This window comes from Gouania willdenowi, chromosome 21, assembly GCF_900634775.1.
Source record: "Gouania willdenowi chromosome 21, fGouWil2.1, whole genome shotgun sequence".
In the NCBI taxonomy this organism is placed as follows: domain Eukaryota; kingdom Metazoa; phylum Chordata; class Actinopteri; order Blenniiformes; family Gobiesocidae; genus Gouania; species Gouania willdenowi.
In genome coordinates, this window is record NC_041064.1 from 3838319 (window position 1) to 3855621 (window position 17303).

Consider the following 17303-nt stretch of genomic DNA (forward strand, 5'->3'; position numbering starts at 1 on the left):
GTAGTTTATTCATATTTTACTCTACTTATTAAGTGATTCTTACATGTTGTTAAATTACTGATAGCATATCGTCTTTTTATACAATAAACAGTTTATGAAACGCACACACACATCCATTCACACGTGTGTGTTTCTCTCTCCAGGAGGGTCTCCTCACAGCTTGAGCTTCAGAGTCAAATTTTTTGTGACGGATCCAAGTAAACTTCAGGAAGAATACACACGGTAAGGTTTTACTTTATTTATTTAAACTTTAGCAATATTTTCATGGGGTTTCCAATCCGTGTTAGTTTCTTTAAATGATGTTGGCATTAGAGAAGACGTCTTCGTGTTGTTCCACAGGTTCTAAATATTTGACTTCTTGGTTCTGGCAGGAACCAGGCCAAAGAGAACTGGAGAAGTTCAAGCTGTCCGCTGACTAAAATTGTGAGGGCCAGTTAGCGTTAATAGCTGTTTCTGACTTAATCAATGAGATTTACGTCTTCAAACTGTTTTAATTCGCTCAGGTATTCTTTGTCTGGTGACCAATTATGTTTAATACAGGCCTACAGGTCAAAGCAGATACAGAAAATGACTCTGTAAACACACAAAAAAACCATGACTGATGCACAATGATAACAAAAACACACAATACAACAATGCTAATGCACAAAATGACATGCAGAATGAGTCTAAAAGAAGACAGAAAGGCAGAAAAATACACAACACGACAACAAAAGCACACAAATTGGCAAGTGAAAAACACTGAACGACAGTAATCATACACAAAATTTAAAAAAAACACAGTGACAGAAAAATACACAAAATGACAACTGAAAAACACAAAATTACAGAAAAACACACAAAATGAGAATAAAAAACAGTCAAGATGACTGAAAAATAGATAGGACAACAAAAAACATGAAATGACAAATAAAGAACATTAAACGACAAAGAGCACAAAATGACAACTAAAGAACACAAAATGAGAACAAAACCACTAAAAATGACTGCAAAATACATAGAATGACAGCATAAGAACATTAAACAACTGGAAAACACAAAACAGCTAAAACATCAAAAACCTTCTTCCCCTTATTAATGCTCAGATTTGTCATTTTTCCAAATGCTGACGTATATGTTGATAATGTGATCATATAATCATAATCTTGTCTGGTCTGAGGCATGAAAATAGGATTATCAACACTAAAACAGAGGAAACATTTAAATTGTGTTCTATGAGCGTATAATTAATCGATGATGGTTTTTGTCTCCTTTCAGTTATCAATATTTCCTTCAGATCAAGCAGGACATACTGACTGGAAGGTGAGTGTGTGTGTGTGTGTGTGTGTATATAGAGTTATGATCACATGACTCGATTTTTAAATGTGCGTATTGTTTAGCTAATGAGTAACTAACTACTGTAATAATTTATATGTAGTCCACAAAGACTTTAAGGGAAGGAATGAATGAAAATTAGTTTGTAAGAATGATCATTTTTAATGAAGTTTTGATGCAACGCTGACATATTTGTACATCTTTGATTCTATGGTAGTTACTGTGTGTGTTTTCTTGCAGATTACCCTGCCCTCACAACACAGCTGCACTGCTGACGTCCTATGCTGTACAATGTAAGTGCAGCCATCCTCTATAACGCTGAAACAGGCAATTCATTACTACACACACACACACACACACACACATCCACTGTGGTCCACAGACAACAATAATCGTTCTCAAGCCATTTCGATCCACCAACCAAGGCTTTGTGGTGATATATGACGAGACTGAGGCTCTTTTTTTTTTATATGAAACGAGCTCCAAAAGTCTCTGAATATGATGGTGAGGCGAGCGTTAACTGATGCTAGCTAACAGATGTTAGCTAACAGATGTGCTTCTAGTGTGACGTTCAGCACTAGCAGCGCTAATCTCGTCCTCGATTGTTGTTCAGCATCTGGGTCCCCCCCCCCCCAACACAGAGACCTCTGTTTGTCTCATGTCGTTTCTTCTTTTATGGTTTCCCATTTTTCCACAAAGCGTGTTTCCCTTTTTTTATCATCTTGCGGTTGTCTTCCTCATCCCTCTTTTTCCTCCTCCTCCTCCTCCATCTCTCTCTCATAAACCCCCTTATCCACTTCCTCCCGTCTCTGATCCCCCTCCCTCCCTCCTCCTTTCTTCCTCTGTGGCTTTTTTTTTTTTTTTTTTTGAAGGGAATAAGCGCAGTATATAGGTCAGTGAAGAGATTTGGCCTAGACTAGCAACATCATGACACCGCTACGCTCTCTCTCTCACACACACACACACACACACACACACACACACACACACACACACACACACACACACACACACACACACACACACACACACACATACAGGGTGTTGCTTCGTCCGTGTTGTTACGCCACTCATTGCCAGCCTAGATTATAAAGATAAATGTTTGCTTTGAGGGGGGGGAGGCGCGACGCAGCTGCTACGCTGCTAATTCCAGTGGATCCTTCCAAGTGTTTGCATTCACAAAATACAGCAGAGCCCTCCCACCAGACTGAGTGCCTGCTCAAAAATGACCATCAACATCCTGGAAGCGACGTAAACAACTTGTTAGGAATACATACTGCAGTGCATTCACTACAATATACACAGTTAAAAGGGTGAGAAAAGTGGATATTTGCTTTAATTTACACTAAAACGATGATATTTATGAGAATTTCATGCTACAGTTTACATGTAGTTAAGGTTTTCTTTTATCACTCAGGTATTCTTTATCTGGTGATCAATCATGTTTATTACAGGCCACTTGCTGTCTTTAGTCAAAACAGATGCACAAAATGACATAAAACTGTGCAGAACTACTGTAAAAGAAAAACATACAGTGTCAGAAAAATACACGAAACGACAACAAAAGCACACAAAAAGACAACAAAATCATATGGAATGACAAATGAAAAACACAAAATGGGAACAAAAATGCACAAGAATACTGAAAAATACATAGGACAACAAAAGAACACAAATTAACAACTAAACAACACAAAACAATAACTAAAGAACACAAAAGGATAACTAAGGTAAGTTGCATCAGGACAACCCTACCTTACACCATTAAAGATTCCATTAAATTTTAGAGGGTACTTTGATTGATACCAATTCTAGAACTTTCATCAATGGCAAAATTTAAAAAATTTGTATCTTGGTTTGTAATTGACCAATCTTATAGAAATTTGACTCAGTTTTGTCAAGTTGGTTCCTCAATTCTCCCACCGAGTTTCATCCAGATCAGATCTGGATTGTACGTTTCATTGCGATTTTTCAACCCAAAAAATGGGGGTACCCAATGTCCATACAAAGAGTAAGTTTGTCACTTGGCGAGGTTAGCACTCTGATTCTCTTGTTTTGGATGTAAAGATATTATAAACAAAGACACACAGAGCAAATTAACTGCAATGCATTTTATATTCTTCATTTCAAAGGGAAAGTTAGATGATTTGGATTGAATTGGTCAGTAACATGAACTTGTCCCACTCTGAGTGAACCTCCAACATGGTACACATTTCAGATCAATGGACACAAAGACAGACACTTCATCAGCTCTGACTCTGACTCTCGTTAAAGCAATAGCCACAGCATAAAGTACTGCTGGTGTTAGCATGCTGCGCTGAAATGTGAGCTATTGACCCCACACGTGTACGCTCCGACTGGAGCGTGCACGTCAATAAGAGGCTGAGCTGGAATTGATTCATTGGTCAATACGTGCAGAAGGCTCCCAGTTAGTGGCTCAGTCTAGGGACTGCTTGAGTAAATTGGTGCTTTTGAGCAGATCAGCGACGTGTTGGGATTCACTTCTAGCACCCAAAGGTCTCAGTGCTTTAGTCTGCATGTGTGTGTGCGTGTGTGTGTGTAACTTCTGAACAGGAGGCGGAGCGTCTGACTGATGCTTTGATTTGTTCTCTCTCTGTCCTCAAACCAGAGGGGTGTTGTTTGGCTGTGGCTCAGGCTTTGTTAACTTTTATTTTATTGCATGCTTGCTTTCACCACACTGTTTCATACCCACAAACAAACATTACAGCAGTGGGGACAAATATATGTAGCAAACACTATCATTATAAGGTGGTCGTCCTCCTCCTCCTCCTTCTTCTTCTTCTTCTTCTTCTACTTCTTTGGACTTTGAATTGAATGATGGTTCTGGCTTTTCTCTCTGGAGGATTTTGTTAGCGTAGTTGAGCTGCTGCTGGTGTACTCGTACAAACATGCTCCTATACCACAGACGACCAATTAGAGTAGATTTTTTAGTGGTGCAGTTTGGCTGTGAAAGAATGCCGACTGTGTGGAAATACTTTAAGTTATTGAGAGAAATGATTCTAACGCAGATTGTAGAGCTTGTGTTCCGCAAAATTGGTTCATTTAATACTCGTATCAGTACACAGATCTACTGAAATTACGGTACTTGAAGGAAAAAAAAGTGGTTTAGGATGTTCTTAGTGAATGTGGAATTTCCAAATTTCCCATAATTCCATTTTAGTTTACGCATTTCTGCATCAGCTTTACCCTTTCTGTCTTGTTCCAGTTCCTAGGCTTTCCCTAATCAATGTCATTAGTGGGTTTAAAAGTTCCCAAAATTGTGTCAGACATGGTTATTAAGGTTAATTGAGTATATTGTTGTTGTTATAATTTCCGTTTCAGGAAGTGAATTCTGTTTTTTTTCCACCTCTGTATTCTGCAATCGCAGAAAATCAGATCCCCTGTATTTTATTGTTTCTAGTGTGTTAAGTGTATTTTTGAGAAAATGCTATTTTTCTACTGTTACGCCAATATCAAAACATTGTACAGTAAACTATGAAAGGAAAGTGGTCTGTGTTGTTGATGTCAGTCGTATTTTTATTTTTTTAAATGTTTTACAGTTCTCTACTAATTGACATAAATACTAACTTGTTTGGTGCCATCGTTTTCACCATCACCTCTGCATGTAAAGAAGTCTAATGTAGCTGTTTATAGCAGCCAAACACATAGCTGTGGTCTTCTTCTTTGGAATAAAAGAAAAACATATATAAATGCCTTTCTCTACCACCTCATTAGTTGTTCAACAATCAACGGTTGACTGAACCTCGTCTCTCCCTGCAGCTGAACTCGGAGACTACAGTGAAACGGAGCATAGTCCGGGATATCTGTCAGAATACTGCTTCATCCCCAACCCCCCTCAAGACTTCCACAAGGAAGTTGCCAAACATCACCAGCAGCACAGGTACGCTGAGAGGGAACTCTAACAGACGTGTAGCTAAACTGTAGGAAACCACATATGCATAAATTGTAAAAACCTAAAAGCTGAAAACCTTTTCTGTACCTTTTTTGTTTTGTTTGATGTGATTTATTTTTTTACCCACACACCTTCTGGCCACTCTTCATCACTTTTTATCATGTCCTCCTCCTCCTCTCAGCGGTCTGTCTCCAGCCCAGTCAGAGTTTAATTATCTCAACACAGCACGCACGTTGGAGCTCTACGGGGTCGAGCTGCACTATGCAAGGGTAAGTAAGGCTTTTTTTAAACACACTATTGCTTCCTCCTTTGGTTGCACGTGTGTGTTGATAGCATGCTGCTATTGGTGCCACCAGGAACCACTTAACTTTCTTCTTTATCAAAAGAATCTTTACAAATGTGCTAGTTTGCATCATCATTTACAGGCACCGGAGGCTTCTTTGTTGGATTTTAAGTTTAACTGGTAACCATGGTGACTAAATTCTGACTGTGAAGCTCAGGGATAGGTAATCCACATCCTCAAAGGCTGCATGTTTAAGTTTCTCTTCTCCTCCTTGTGCCTTTTGCAGAGCTGATTGTTCAAACAAGCATAGGAGAAGTCTAAAACATGCAGGATTGGATCCAAGAGTCTTAACTTGTCCTCAGAAATGTAGTTCCTTTTTGTTGTCATTTACTGTATGTATATCTGCTGAACATTTCGTCACTTCACAATATTTTTTCGTTATTTGTGAGGAACATGTTGAATGTAATACACATGATACAGGTAAAATAAAATAAAAAAAACAACATCCATAATGACGACTTAAAAAACATGCTGTCATACTTAATCTCTTTTAGTTATTTGTAAATTATACTGTTGCCCAAAAAAGTCCATCAATGGTGCCCACAACACCCCAAATTCCTGTGCTTTACCCTAATAACATAGCTTTTACTTGAAAAAAAGATATAAAAGTTTGAAATTGCAGCTCTGAAGTTTGTTTTTAGCTCCACTGTAAACAATCTATTATTGACATTATTGGAAAAGTTTAGCGCATTGCATTATGGGACGTGGAGTCCTGTAGATATATTCATTGACATGTTTTTACTTTTTTCTTATTGTGATTTCTTGTGTTTGCCCCCAAAACTCTGCCAAAGTGACTTCCCATTATATGGATCAAAACTCATATCTCAATATTTTTTCTGAAAATGACGATATGCGATAAAAAATCTCTATTTTCTACTCAAGACAATTCTAGGTTCAGTTTGTTGATGCAAAAATGCCACACAGGCACATTTATTAACAATCAGCTGCTCAATATGTTCCACTTTTGGCTTTTTCTCCTCTAAGGGACAGCACGTGTGAGTGAGTTCTGTAGTGTAACTTGTTTAGAGGAAGGTCTGGGTTAGGACGCACTCAGAAATCCATCTTGCTGAGCTTTACATGTTTTTCTACAAAGTAGCAAAAGCAGTGACTCCTAAAATGAGAATTCTAATAAAAAAAGAAGCTACAAAATGAAAATATATTGTTATAGGTGATATTGTAGTTTTTTATATTGCCAAATAGATGTTTAGATATATCTTGAATCTCAATGTATTGTCCAGGCTTTTTTCCCAACACATTTTTAGCATTTTCACTTAAAGTTGGACGATGGTAAATGTTTATTTTGGGGTTTACATGGAAAGATCCGAATCTGTCCTAAATTGAATGTCCTGGCACAATATAGTACAAAAATGGGGTCAAACCAATCACTGTCTTTCTTATCTGTTGAAGAAACACAATAAATGACATTAAGAATGAAGTCAAAACACTTGGACTCAACATCCCACAATGCAATGGGCGAAACTTTTCCAAAAATGTCAATAAGAGAGTTTTTACAGTGGAGATCAACACAAACTTTCAAGCAGAAATTTCAATCCTTTAGTCTGTCTTAATCTGGTAAAAATAAACTACTGTCCCTCGCCTTGTGAGCTGCATATTCCCTCGTTAGTGCCCAGGGCTCCCATTAAGCTTTGACCAAAACTGTATTAATAAAGTAAAAATAGGTTCCTTGTATTTTTTACGAATAAATGAACCTGTTGTTTTCTGCTGTTTCAGCTGACAGTCACATTGAGTTTGACTAATCAAACTATCAATTGATATCAATCCTTGTTTGACAAGTGGAAAATGGAACTAGCCTAAAACGGCAGGCTAACATCTCTCAGCTTTGTCTTTTGCTCTACAAACTTTAAATGGAAACTCAGCAGCTCTACTGAATGACTATTTTAAGCAAAATCAGCTTCATTATCAGAGCCCCGTATGATGTGCTTTCAACTCCAAATAACGTCCATCAGTGGTATGGCGAGGACCAAACCTGTCCTCTCTGCCCAGCTCCAGCATCTCTCAAACACATCTTGACCAGATGTAAGGTGAGCCTCACACAAGGCCGTTACTCCTGGAGGCACAACTAGGCTCTTAAGAGTCTGGAAGCAGCACTTGAGAACAAGAGGATTACTAATAACTCCTCGCCCCTGAAACCAAGTCCTTCACAGCAACATCATTCATCCGAGAAGGACAGAAAAAGCCCAGCCATCCGCTTACAGAACCAGGAGCTGGACAGCTAGCCATGGCCCGGAATTGGAAGAGAGATTAGAATAGAATCATTTTATTGTCATTATAGTAAAAGTCTGTCAGAATAAAAAGTTGATCAGTATAAAATTTAATCAGTATAAAAGTGAATCCGAATAAAAGTGCATGAGATATAAAAAGTTCTGCTGGTCCATATTGGCCAGCAACTGATCTTTACAGAGATTAAAGACTAGACACTTTCTAGGAAGATGAAGATCAAAGGGCACAGACTGAGTGTGAAGTGGCCCAAAGCTGCAGATAGGAGAGAGCGGGAAAAGGTTATTGGACGCAAGCTTAGGCTTGATCACCCTGTAGCTGTCCACCTTTGATGAGGTTGTCTAGTGTTAAAAAGGCCCAAACAAACCCTGATTCAAAGGAACACTACTGTTTTTGCGTACTTCCTATATCTGAGACACAGCTCCCATGTCACGCTGAAATGGTAAATCTCATGTTACTACCATCTTTTGGCACATGTTAAATGATTCTGTAACCTTAACTAGTGTGGAGGAGAGGCGATTTAGCAACATTAAAGTCACTCTTGTGGAGGTCGACATGTTTGACAAACTTTGACGTAGTGATTACTCAAGGAAGTGCTCCATTCACGTAAATCACACTGGTTTGATCAGGTTAAAGGAATCCGAAGGTTGCCGTGATAGTGTCAAGTTCCTTTTTTATTATTCAGCATTAGTGCGTTCATGTGACGGGTTGCGTATCGTATCGCTTTAACATCTTCTATCTTTGTGTTTTTAGGACCAGAGCAACACTGAGATTCTCCTTGGCGTTATGTCGTCAGGCATTGTGGTTTACAAGAACAGGGTACGGATCAACTACTTCCCATGGTAAGTGATGCACACACACAGACAGATGGACAGGTCCTGTGTTCCTGGCTGTGTGTCAATAATACCACTAAATTACACTGCTTTGAACTAAAAAGTAATAATGAATGTACAAGTTAAGGTTACAGAGATAATATGCCTTGTTTCTAAAAAAAAAAATCAAATCTTAGAAAATGAAAAAAAAAAAGTTATTTTCCTATAGTGTGATTCGACCAGAAAGTGTAATTTTTCAAAATAAGAGCATATACTGTATGGAGATGGTGCGGTGTTGCTCCAAAATCTGACTTGTAGCTGTGGTTTGTGAAAGACATCTTCATTGGTAATTTTCACCTCCCAGGTTTTGCCAATGAATCAAATCTACGATTCAAAACTGTGGAGTCCATACAGAACCATTCATCTATCCTGCGTGGTGATGCTACTTCATGGTCTTGAGAAGGGTGGGATACAAATTTAAACGTCGACTTCATTCATAATATCTAACCAGATTCCCACTGAACAAGGGATTAAAGTGTACATGTGCTCGTCTCTAATCAGCCTCTGAACCATACAATAACCTCTCTGGACAGAAACGAGCTGCAGGATATTTTGGAAACCTCTTCTCTTATTGAAGGGAGATATTAACGTTTTAAGCCTCCATTGATGTTTAGTGGAATTCTGCAGATGATTCCATCGTGTTCGATGAGCACAGATTTGTGCTGCACTCAGTTTCCAGGAAATATTACGTGTGTCTAATCTCCACCAGCTTCATCCGTCCAGCTTTAGCCGGTACAGTCACGACCGACCTCAGTGCTCCATGAGTCTCCCTGTGTTTCTGAAGCATCCATTCAGCCACCCTCAGCAGCACAATAACTAAATATGAATCTGCGTTAGGGATGAGGGAGATCCTCTAAGGCAGGGGTTCTCAACTTTTGGGTCGCAGATGCTTTCAAGAAACTAAGGATATTTTTTGAACAGCTTTAGCCCATTTTTAAGAACAATTTTTCCACTTTTTCCGCAACTACACTAAACTTGCCATATTTTAACCTATTTTCTTCACTTTTTCTTGCCATATCTTTGCTCCTTTTATTGCATTTTTGCTACATTATTCCCATTTATGACACTTCTCCATCAAATTTCAATGCCTTTTCTGCACCTTTTTTCACTCTCAAGACATAATTGGCACTTCTAAACCCTTTCCACCACTTTTCTCACCTATTGTTGCATATGTTGACCCATTATTATCACTTTTAACCTCTTTTCACCATAATTCAGGCTTATTTTTGCCAACTTGAAACACATTCAGTTTAAACGAATTGTTCCTTCATTTTAAGTTGCATTACTCTTTCCCCCATCGTCCCATTCCCCCAAGCCAATATTGACACTTTGAACCCTTTTTAACACTTTTTCTGTCAGGTTTTGGCAATTTTTTTATCCTATTTTACCACCTTTTCCACCATTTTTGGTCACTTTTAACCCATTTTATTTTTAAAACATCAGGACTAGAGACTTGAGGACTAGAGTTGCGGACCCCTGGTATATACTATGGCCCAAATAATAAACAACATTAATAAACTTTCTGGATGATAGTGGATATTATTCAGATAAATAAATAAATGTGGTTATCACAGATTCATACAACAATGGACCATCATTTTGCTGACTTTATGGATGGACCCCAAAAATCTCTCCCCTTTATTCCCTGTGGGTCCCCGCTCTCTGGAACCTTTATTTTGGGGATCGTGGCCTGAAAAGGTTGAGAACCACTGGTCTAAGGTAGTAGAGAGATGTTAGGCATCCAGTGAGTGTATCTAACTTTAGCGACTAACAGTGGTGTCCCCTACAGACAGCTGAGAACCAGAGAGAGAGACGCACAATAGTGCTCAGTGTCGTGTGTCGACCCCCCCCATACACACACACACACACACGTGCTGTCATTTTTTTCTTTTAATTTTGTCTGTAGCCGTTCTCCGACAAAGCCTCAGTGTTTCTACATCTGCTTTTTTTTCACGTCAATGACATATTGTCCCCTTCCTATTTATCAGAAATAGTCCTGGTCAGAAAAAGCTTTTTTTTCCATTATCGTCCTGACAAATGAGCCGTGCTCAGCCCAGCCGGGGCTGACTCATATTCAGCGTGCGCCTGTGCATGAGTTTGTAAAGTATATTTAGCAGTGAGCGATGAGTCAGAGCCGACACAGGGATTATGTTACTCTGCTCCTGCTGGGGCGTCCGCACACTTCTTACACAGACCACGAGTGTTGTCACCTGATTGCACTTTTATTTATACTGGCTTCTTCTTTTCTGTGTGACACATGCTAACGCACGCTAATAATAATGTGCAGGGGGGCAAAATGAGGAATGAAAGCAAAGACTGAATGTTGCACGAGGATAAGAGGATCCATTATTAACTACATTTAGGGTTGCAAAGGCGCGGAGCATTTCTAGTGAATTTCCACAAGAATTTAAGCTCAGGAATTTGTGAAATATTAAAAAAATTCTCAGGGAAATTATTTATTGGAATTAACCAGAAATTGTGAGTTTTTTAAAATGATAAATAATATTAAAATTTTTGTATCAACTGGGGTCGCTCGTAATGTTAAAAGTTGGAAAATCTCCATGGGAATTAACATGAATTAACAGATTTTAACAAGAAATTTTCAAAATTGAAGATTGGCTCTTAACAGGAATGTTACACATATTTGGGAAAATATATTTTAACATCATCAAAAATATCAGCATCAGTTCCAATAAATAATTTCCGTGAAAAGTTTAATATTTTCAAACGTCCCAACCTTAAAGCGTAACATCGGAATTAAGTTGTGTTGTTGATTGATTCTTATCCAATTACTGACATTTTAGTCAAAGTCACATGTGTCAAACTCAAGGCCCGGGGGCCAAATCTGGCCCTTGAGTTTATCCAATTCGATCCACATGAAGAAGTGAAACATGAATCATTGTAGAAATGACCAAATATTTAAGTTGTAAAAACAATTTACACATTATTTGTTAGGGCTTTTGTACCTATATCACATTACTGCAGTCTTATTTCATTGCAAATTGTGGAAATGACAAAACGTTTCTGAATTCCAGGCATTTTCCCACAAAACTCTTCTAAACAGGGTCCCCACGGTCATGAAATTCCTGGAAAAGTTATGAAATTTGAAAAACCGATTTTTCATTCTTGAAAAGTCATGGAATAATCAAACTGTTTTGGAAATATAGCCTTTTTTATTTTACTGTTTGGGACATTAAGCCGCAGTCCCTTAACCCTGACATCTTGTGTTGTACATCGCTTTGGATAAAAGTGTCTGCAAATTGAAATTGTAATCTTATAATCTTACATTGACGCACTAAGTTAGTTGTTTAATGTTACATTCAATAGCTGATGCATCATTATTTAAAAAAATATTGCAAAATGGCTGTTAAAAGGCAATTGCTTCATTGTATGATGCTATAATGTAGATAAAGTGATGGACACAACTTGCATTTTCTGTGCCACGTTTTTGCTTCTAACCGTAGCACATTAGCAGACCTCTGTTACACTAGTACACTGTAGAGGCCCACTCCTTTATGTGCTCTGATGGTCTTGAATAGATCTTAACGATTCAGAACTAAGTCATGGAAAGTTGGTGAAATATTTTGGAAAAAAGTGTGGGAACCCTGTCTAAATCACATAACGTTGGTCACAAAAATCAAGGATTTTTGAAGTGTTGATTTTGAAGGGACTGATATCCGTCACTTATTGCTTGGATATTACTGGCGCCTTTCAAACTATATATACCAGTTATACATGAATGTGAAAACTAGGCCACATCAGTGTTAAAATTGTACTTTATTATTGTCTTAACTGATCCAGGAGACACACCCATAATCAAGGTTGGGTTTTTTTCTTTCATTTCCTGCCTGAAATGTTCTTCTCCTAAATGTTTTAAATGTACCTTTATTTTATTCCAACATAAAAGAATGCAAGGGCAGTAAACTGTTCATTTCTCAGAATTAAGTTTCCATCTCTAGCTTCTGTGCCACTGTTATTTGGTTGCTCAAATTTCTGCTCTCAGTAACATAGGAGATGCTACACATGTCACAGGTTTTTTTTGCTGCTGTCAGCAAAAAAACACTGATGGATCATGAGTTTAATTCCAGTCGGGTCCCAGGTCCTTAAATAGTCTTTTAAATTTATAAAGTGTTGCCTGTGAAGGTTTAGAATACGATAAATCAAACTCATTAAAACACATCCTGTCTTTTTTTTTGTTCCCAGGTTGAAAATAGTGAAAATCTCATTCAAATGCAAACAGTTTTTTATCCAGCTGAGAAAAGAGGCGGTAGGTACCACACACACACACACACACACACACACACACACACACACACACACACACACACACACACACACACACACACACACACACACACACACACACACACACACACACGTCTATAAACACGTCCACCCACACATGCATCCAAACATACCCTCCTCTTAACTCCCTCCCTCACACTGTTGTCTATTTTGTGAACATAAGTGTGTGTGTGTGTGTGTGTGTACTGTAGTGACTATATAAATCCATACAGAGCTGTGGGTGTTAACTCTGCTACGTCTGCGTACCCGGTGTCAGATTAACCCCATGTAGTCTGCTTTAATCCTTAAATGTTGGTCACGTCCTTTGTTTGTTCTCATGCTTTGAATTTGAACACAACAAACAAACACTTCTGTTGTCTTTGTGCAAATTATTTATTTTTTCACACTTTTTTTTCTACGTGACTTGGCCTTTCGGGCAGACAATATTTCTTGGATCTATTCTGTGTTTTTTTTCCTTTCCCATTTTATTTATAATTCCAGCTCTGTTTTATGTGATATTTACAATTTCACAATTAGGCCTTTGTTCAACTAGAAATGTCCACCTTATTTTATTTAAACTTTTTTTATTTATTTTCATTTTATTTTTTTTATTTTTTTATTTTATTATTTAAAACCTCTTTATTTATTTTGCAGCTCGGGTTTTTGTGACATTTTAAATGCTGTTACAAGCAACAAAATAACAGATCATTTAGATATGGTGTGTTTAAGAAAATGTTTTAGCATTTTTTGTTGTAAACATTCTTTGTAATTTTTAGTTTTGAAAGTAATATTTTATATTTAGCTCTTGGTTGAACTAGATGAGGAAATGCCTTATTCTATTTTATCTAATTCTATTTTATTTAATTTTTTAGTTTAATAATTTTTTTTATCATTTTATTTTATTAATTTATTATTTCTTAGTTTTATCACAGCTCTTATTATGTAGTATTTTAATAAAAAAATTAAAAGTGTGTGTGTGTATGTATATATATATATATATATATATATATAATGAATAATAATTTAATGGACACTAGCTGATGAAAATAGTTTTTTTTATTTATTTGGTTTTGTCAGTAAACATTGTGTGTGTTTTTTTTTTTTTTTTTTTTTTTTTGATGGTAGACCAGTCATATCTGTATGTGTGTATTGGATAAAGCTGAGTTTGTGTGTGTGTGTGCAGACGGAGACTCGGGACACCCTCCTTGGTTTCAACATGGTGAACTACCGGGCCTGTAAGAACCTGTGGAAAGCCTGCGTGGAGCATCACACCTTCTTCAGACTGGACCGACCCATCCCGCCCCAGAAGAACTTCTTTACTCACTACTTCACACTGGGCTCAAAGTTCAGATACTGGTAAGAAACACAGAAACGTCCCACTAGGACCTACCTGCGTGTGTGTGCACTCTTGAACCTGCGTTGTTTAAACTTTGATTTGCGAGGGTTATGGAATTCCTGCAGCCGCCTTTCTCACTAAGTTGCCCCAGAAAAACGCTGCTTAATTATTTATGACTTCCTTCAAAAAAAAAAGAAAGAAAGAAAGAAAGGTAGCTGGTTTGTCCTTGGCCTTGCCACCAATCTTTGATGTTTAACCCTCCGATTATCATTGGGGTCAATTTGACCCCACTGAATGTTTAGCACTCAAAAAATAATAGCTGACTTTGATGAAATATGAAGCAAACAAAAACAAAGACTGGCAGTTAACAGTCGAAACATGTCAAAAGATAGTAAAATATTCCTGAAAAACCTTGAATCGCGCTGGAACTATTACATGGAAGTCAGGTGAAACTTCAAAGGAAACATCAAAGGCGATCAGCAGAACCTAATAAATTTCCTGAAAAACGAATAAACGAAACCTCAACTTAACATAATTCATGACTTTTCTTCTTTTCCTAATTCAATGAGTACAATTGATTGAGCAATAAAATGATCTTAATGTTATGTTTTAATGTGCTGAACACATATTGCATGCATTGGTGTTCCTCTGGGGTCAATTTGACCCCAAGCTGTTTTCTTTCTGTAAAACAAGTCTGTCTGTCAGCAATTTCACAGTGAAAGTGACATAGAGGAGAATGTGTCTGAGACAGAGAACTTTATAATAAATAACACCAAATATGTTACAAAAAAACAAGTAAATAAGGAGCAAATGGATCACATTTATAAGAGCACCCCACACCCTTCAGCAGACTCTCCTTGTTCCTTTGTACATAGTTAATGTTACTGGGATTAGAGAAGAATTCAAATTTTTTGGTGGTAAATAAGCAGAAAAAAGATGCTTAAATTATCTAAGGAATTTTGTAAATTTTAATTTTGATGTGTTGTATGTGGGTATGTATATTGATATATCTTTTTAAACCGACATCGCAAAGAGGGTGATTTGAACATCAAAGGAATTTCCAGGTTTATTTTATTTTATTTATTTATTGCATTTCTCTCTGAGTTTTGTTTTAAGAAAGAGGACTCGTAAAGACAAACGGGCATCTTTTTACTTTATTATTTTATCTGTAAATTGTGTTGTATGCCATCCTTTGTAAACTGTGTGATTGTTCAAGCAAAAATACAGAAAAATAAAGAATTTAAAAGTAATAATAAGTAAATAAATGTGTTTATGACAGAAAGGGGGAGTCACCAACATTAATCAATATGGCTCATTCTATAAGAGCTATGAATGTGCACCCCAAATTAAAAATGATTTGGATGATATTTTAATGCTAAAAGTTTGTCCTGATGGTGGCGCTAGAGAACAGGTCAGTGTTTCATTTTCAAGGGCTTATTTATGGATTCAACGAATAAACAAAGTGCATGACACAAAAATTTGGTCAACAATTTTCTGACAATCATTTTCTTGAGCCAAATATCCCTGGGGTCAGATTGACCCCGAGGGTAGAACGTGTTAGTAATATTTGAGGATAAAAGGAAAGTTAAAGATAAAGTAGGCAATTTTCAAAAGCTATAGCATGATTTTGAATGTAGCCACCCCGAAGGCTCTGCCTTAACCGCCCTCACCCCTCCCCTCTGTGCTCTCCTTCTCACTCCTGTGCACACGCAGCGCTGCTGGAGAAGTAGAGCTCAGCTCATCGCTTGTATTGTGTAAAAACTACGTTGTCTCATGTTTCATTCAGCTGTAAGTAAACAATAAACTTTATCCTTATATATGTTAAACAACGTGACCAAAAACTCTGTTTTAATTCTGTCACTGGTGACGCGTTTTCAGTGTGAGCTCGTGCATGCGAGGGATCGAGAACGAGCAGGGAGACGTGATTGGTTAAAAAAAAAAGCAATTTGTTTTTTTTCCAATGGTTGAAGTTATTACAGATTTACGGCTGCGACAGATGATGGAATTTCTTCGTTCCTTTTTCAGAACACATAAGATCTTACTTTCTATCAGGACATGAAGACAATTTCAACCAAAAACTTAAAGTGTATCTGGAGGAAATCGCCTCCCCTAGCTTTATGCACACTGTGCACATCTGTATGCTTTGTTTTTTTCTGCTGAGTTTTAAGTTAATAATTCAGGAAACGGGTTCACCTGATGGTAAAATAAGAGCTCGTATTCCTTTTTCACAGATTTTTATTTCTCAGTTTATTGCACTTTTATGTTTCTCACTTCCTCCTTCTGCTGATATTAGACTGAGAGATGAAGTCTGAGCTGAAGGTCCTCTGATGCATTATTGAGCAGCGGTGATGCAAACCAGGGTGCTTTGTCTGATGTGCGTCTCTCTCTCTCGGTCTGTGTGTGTGTGTGTGTTTACCCTTGAGTTGACTGACTTCTATAAAAGAATGATTTTATTTTACTGTCAACACATTTAATGGAGATCCAAAGGTAATGTTTGGGGACATTATTTCAGAGAGAGTTCAGACATTTCCAAGGATTACGTTGTCTAAAGACATGTCTATCGTTCTCTGATATTGTTCTTTGAACGTCTAATGTTTTTTCTTTGTGCAGTGGGCGGACAGAGGTACAGTCTGTGCAGTATGGAAAGGAGAAAGGCATCAAAGACCGAGTGTTTGCCAGGTAATAGACGAGTCTATTGGTGAATTACAATTCATTTACAACTCTGATTACATTTCTAATCGGGGTGTGTACGGCACGAGTCACAATAGTTTAGTCACGATACTAAACGACATGATAGACATCGCAATATCAGAATCAAAAGTTTTACTGGCCAAGTAGAGTTTAAAGCAATGCAGGGAATGTGACTTGGTGGATGGTGCAAACAAACAAACCAGAAATTGTAATAATAACTAAGCAAGACCTGTATTTGCTTTGCGTTGTATGTATTTTGTTGTTGAGTAATGTCCCTTTATGTTGTTCTTTTTACTAATTAAATTGAAAGTA

General features: G+C 37.5%; 1 protein-coding gene across 3 annotated transcripts in view; it reads left to right on the forward strand.

The window, feature by feature from the left end:
• The window catches only part of ptpn4a (protein tyrosine phosphatase non-receptor type 4a), a 79971-nt gene that overhangs the window by 42604 nt on the left and 20064 nt on the right, over window positions 1-17303 (forward strand). For all 3 annotated transcript variants that reach the window (XM_028435973.1, XM_028435972.1, XM_028435974.1), the window contains 9 exons: window positions 144-222; window positions 1258-1302; window positions 1555-1607; window positions 5095-5215; window positions 5409-5496; window positions 8562-8650; window positions 12884-12947; window positions 14148-14320; window positions 16911-16979. In XM_028435973.1, coding sequence (XP_028291774.1) covers window positions 144-222; window positions 1258-1302; window positions 1555-1607; window positions 5095-5215; window positions 5409-5496; window positions 8562-8650; window positions 12884-12947; window positions 14148-14320; window positions 16911-16979 — 781 coding nt within the window. The remainder of the gene's footprint in view (window positions 1-143; window positions 223-1257; window positions 1303-1554; window positions 1608-5094; window positions 5216-5408; window positions 5497-8561; window positions 8651-12883; window positions 12948-14147; window positions 14321-16910; window positions 16980-17303) is intronic.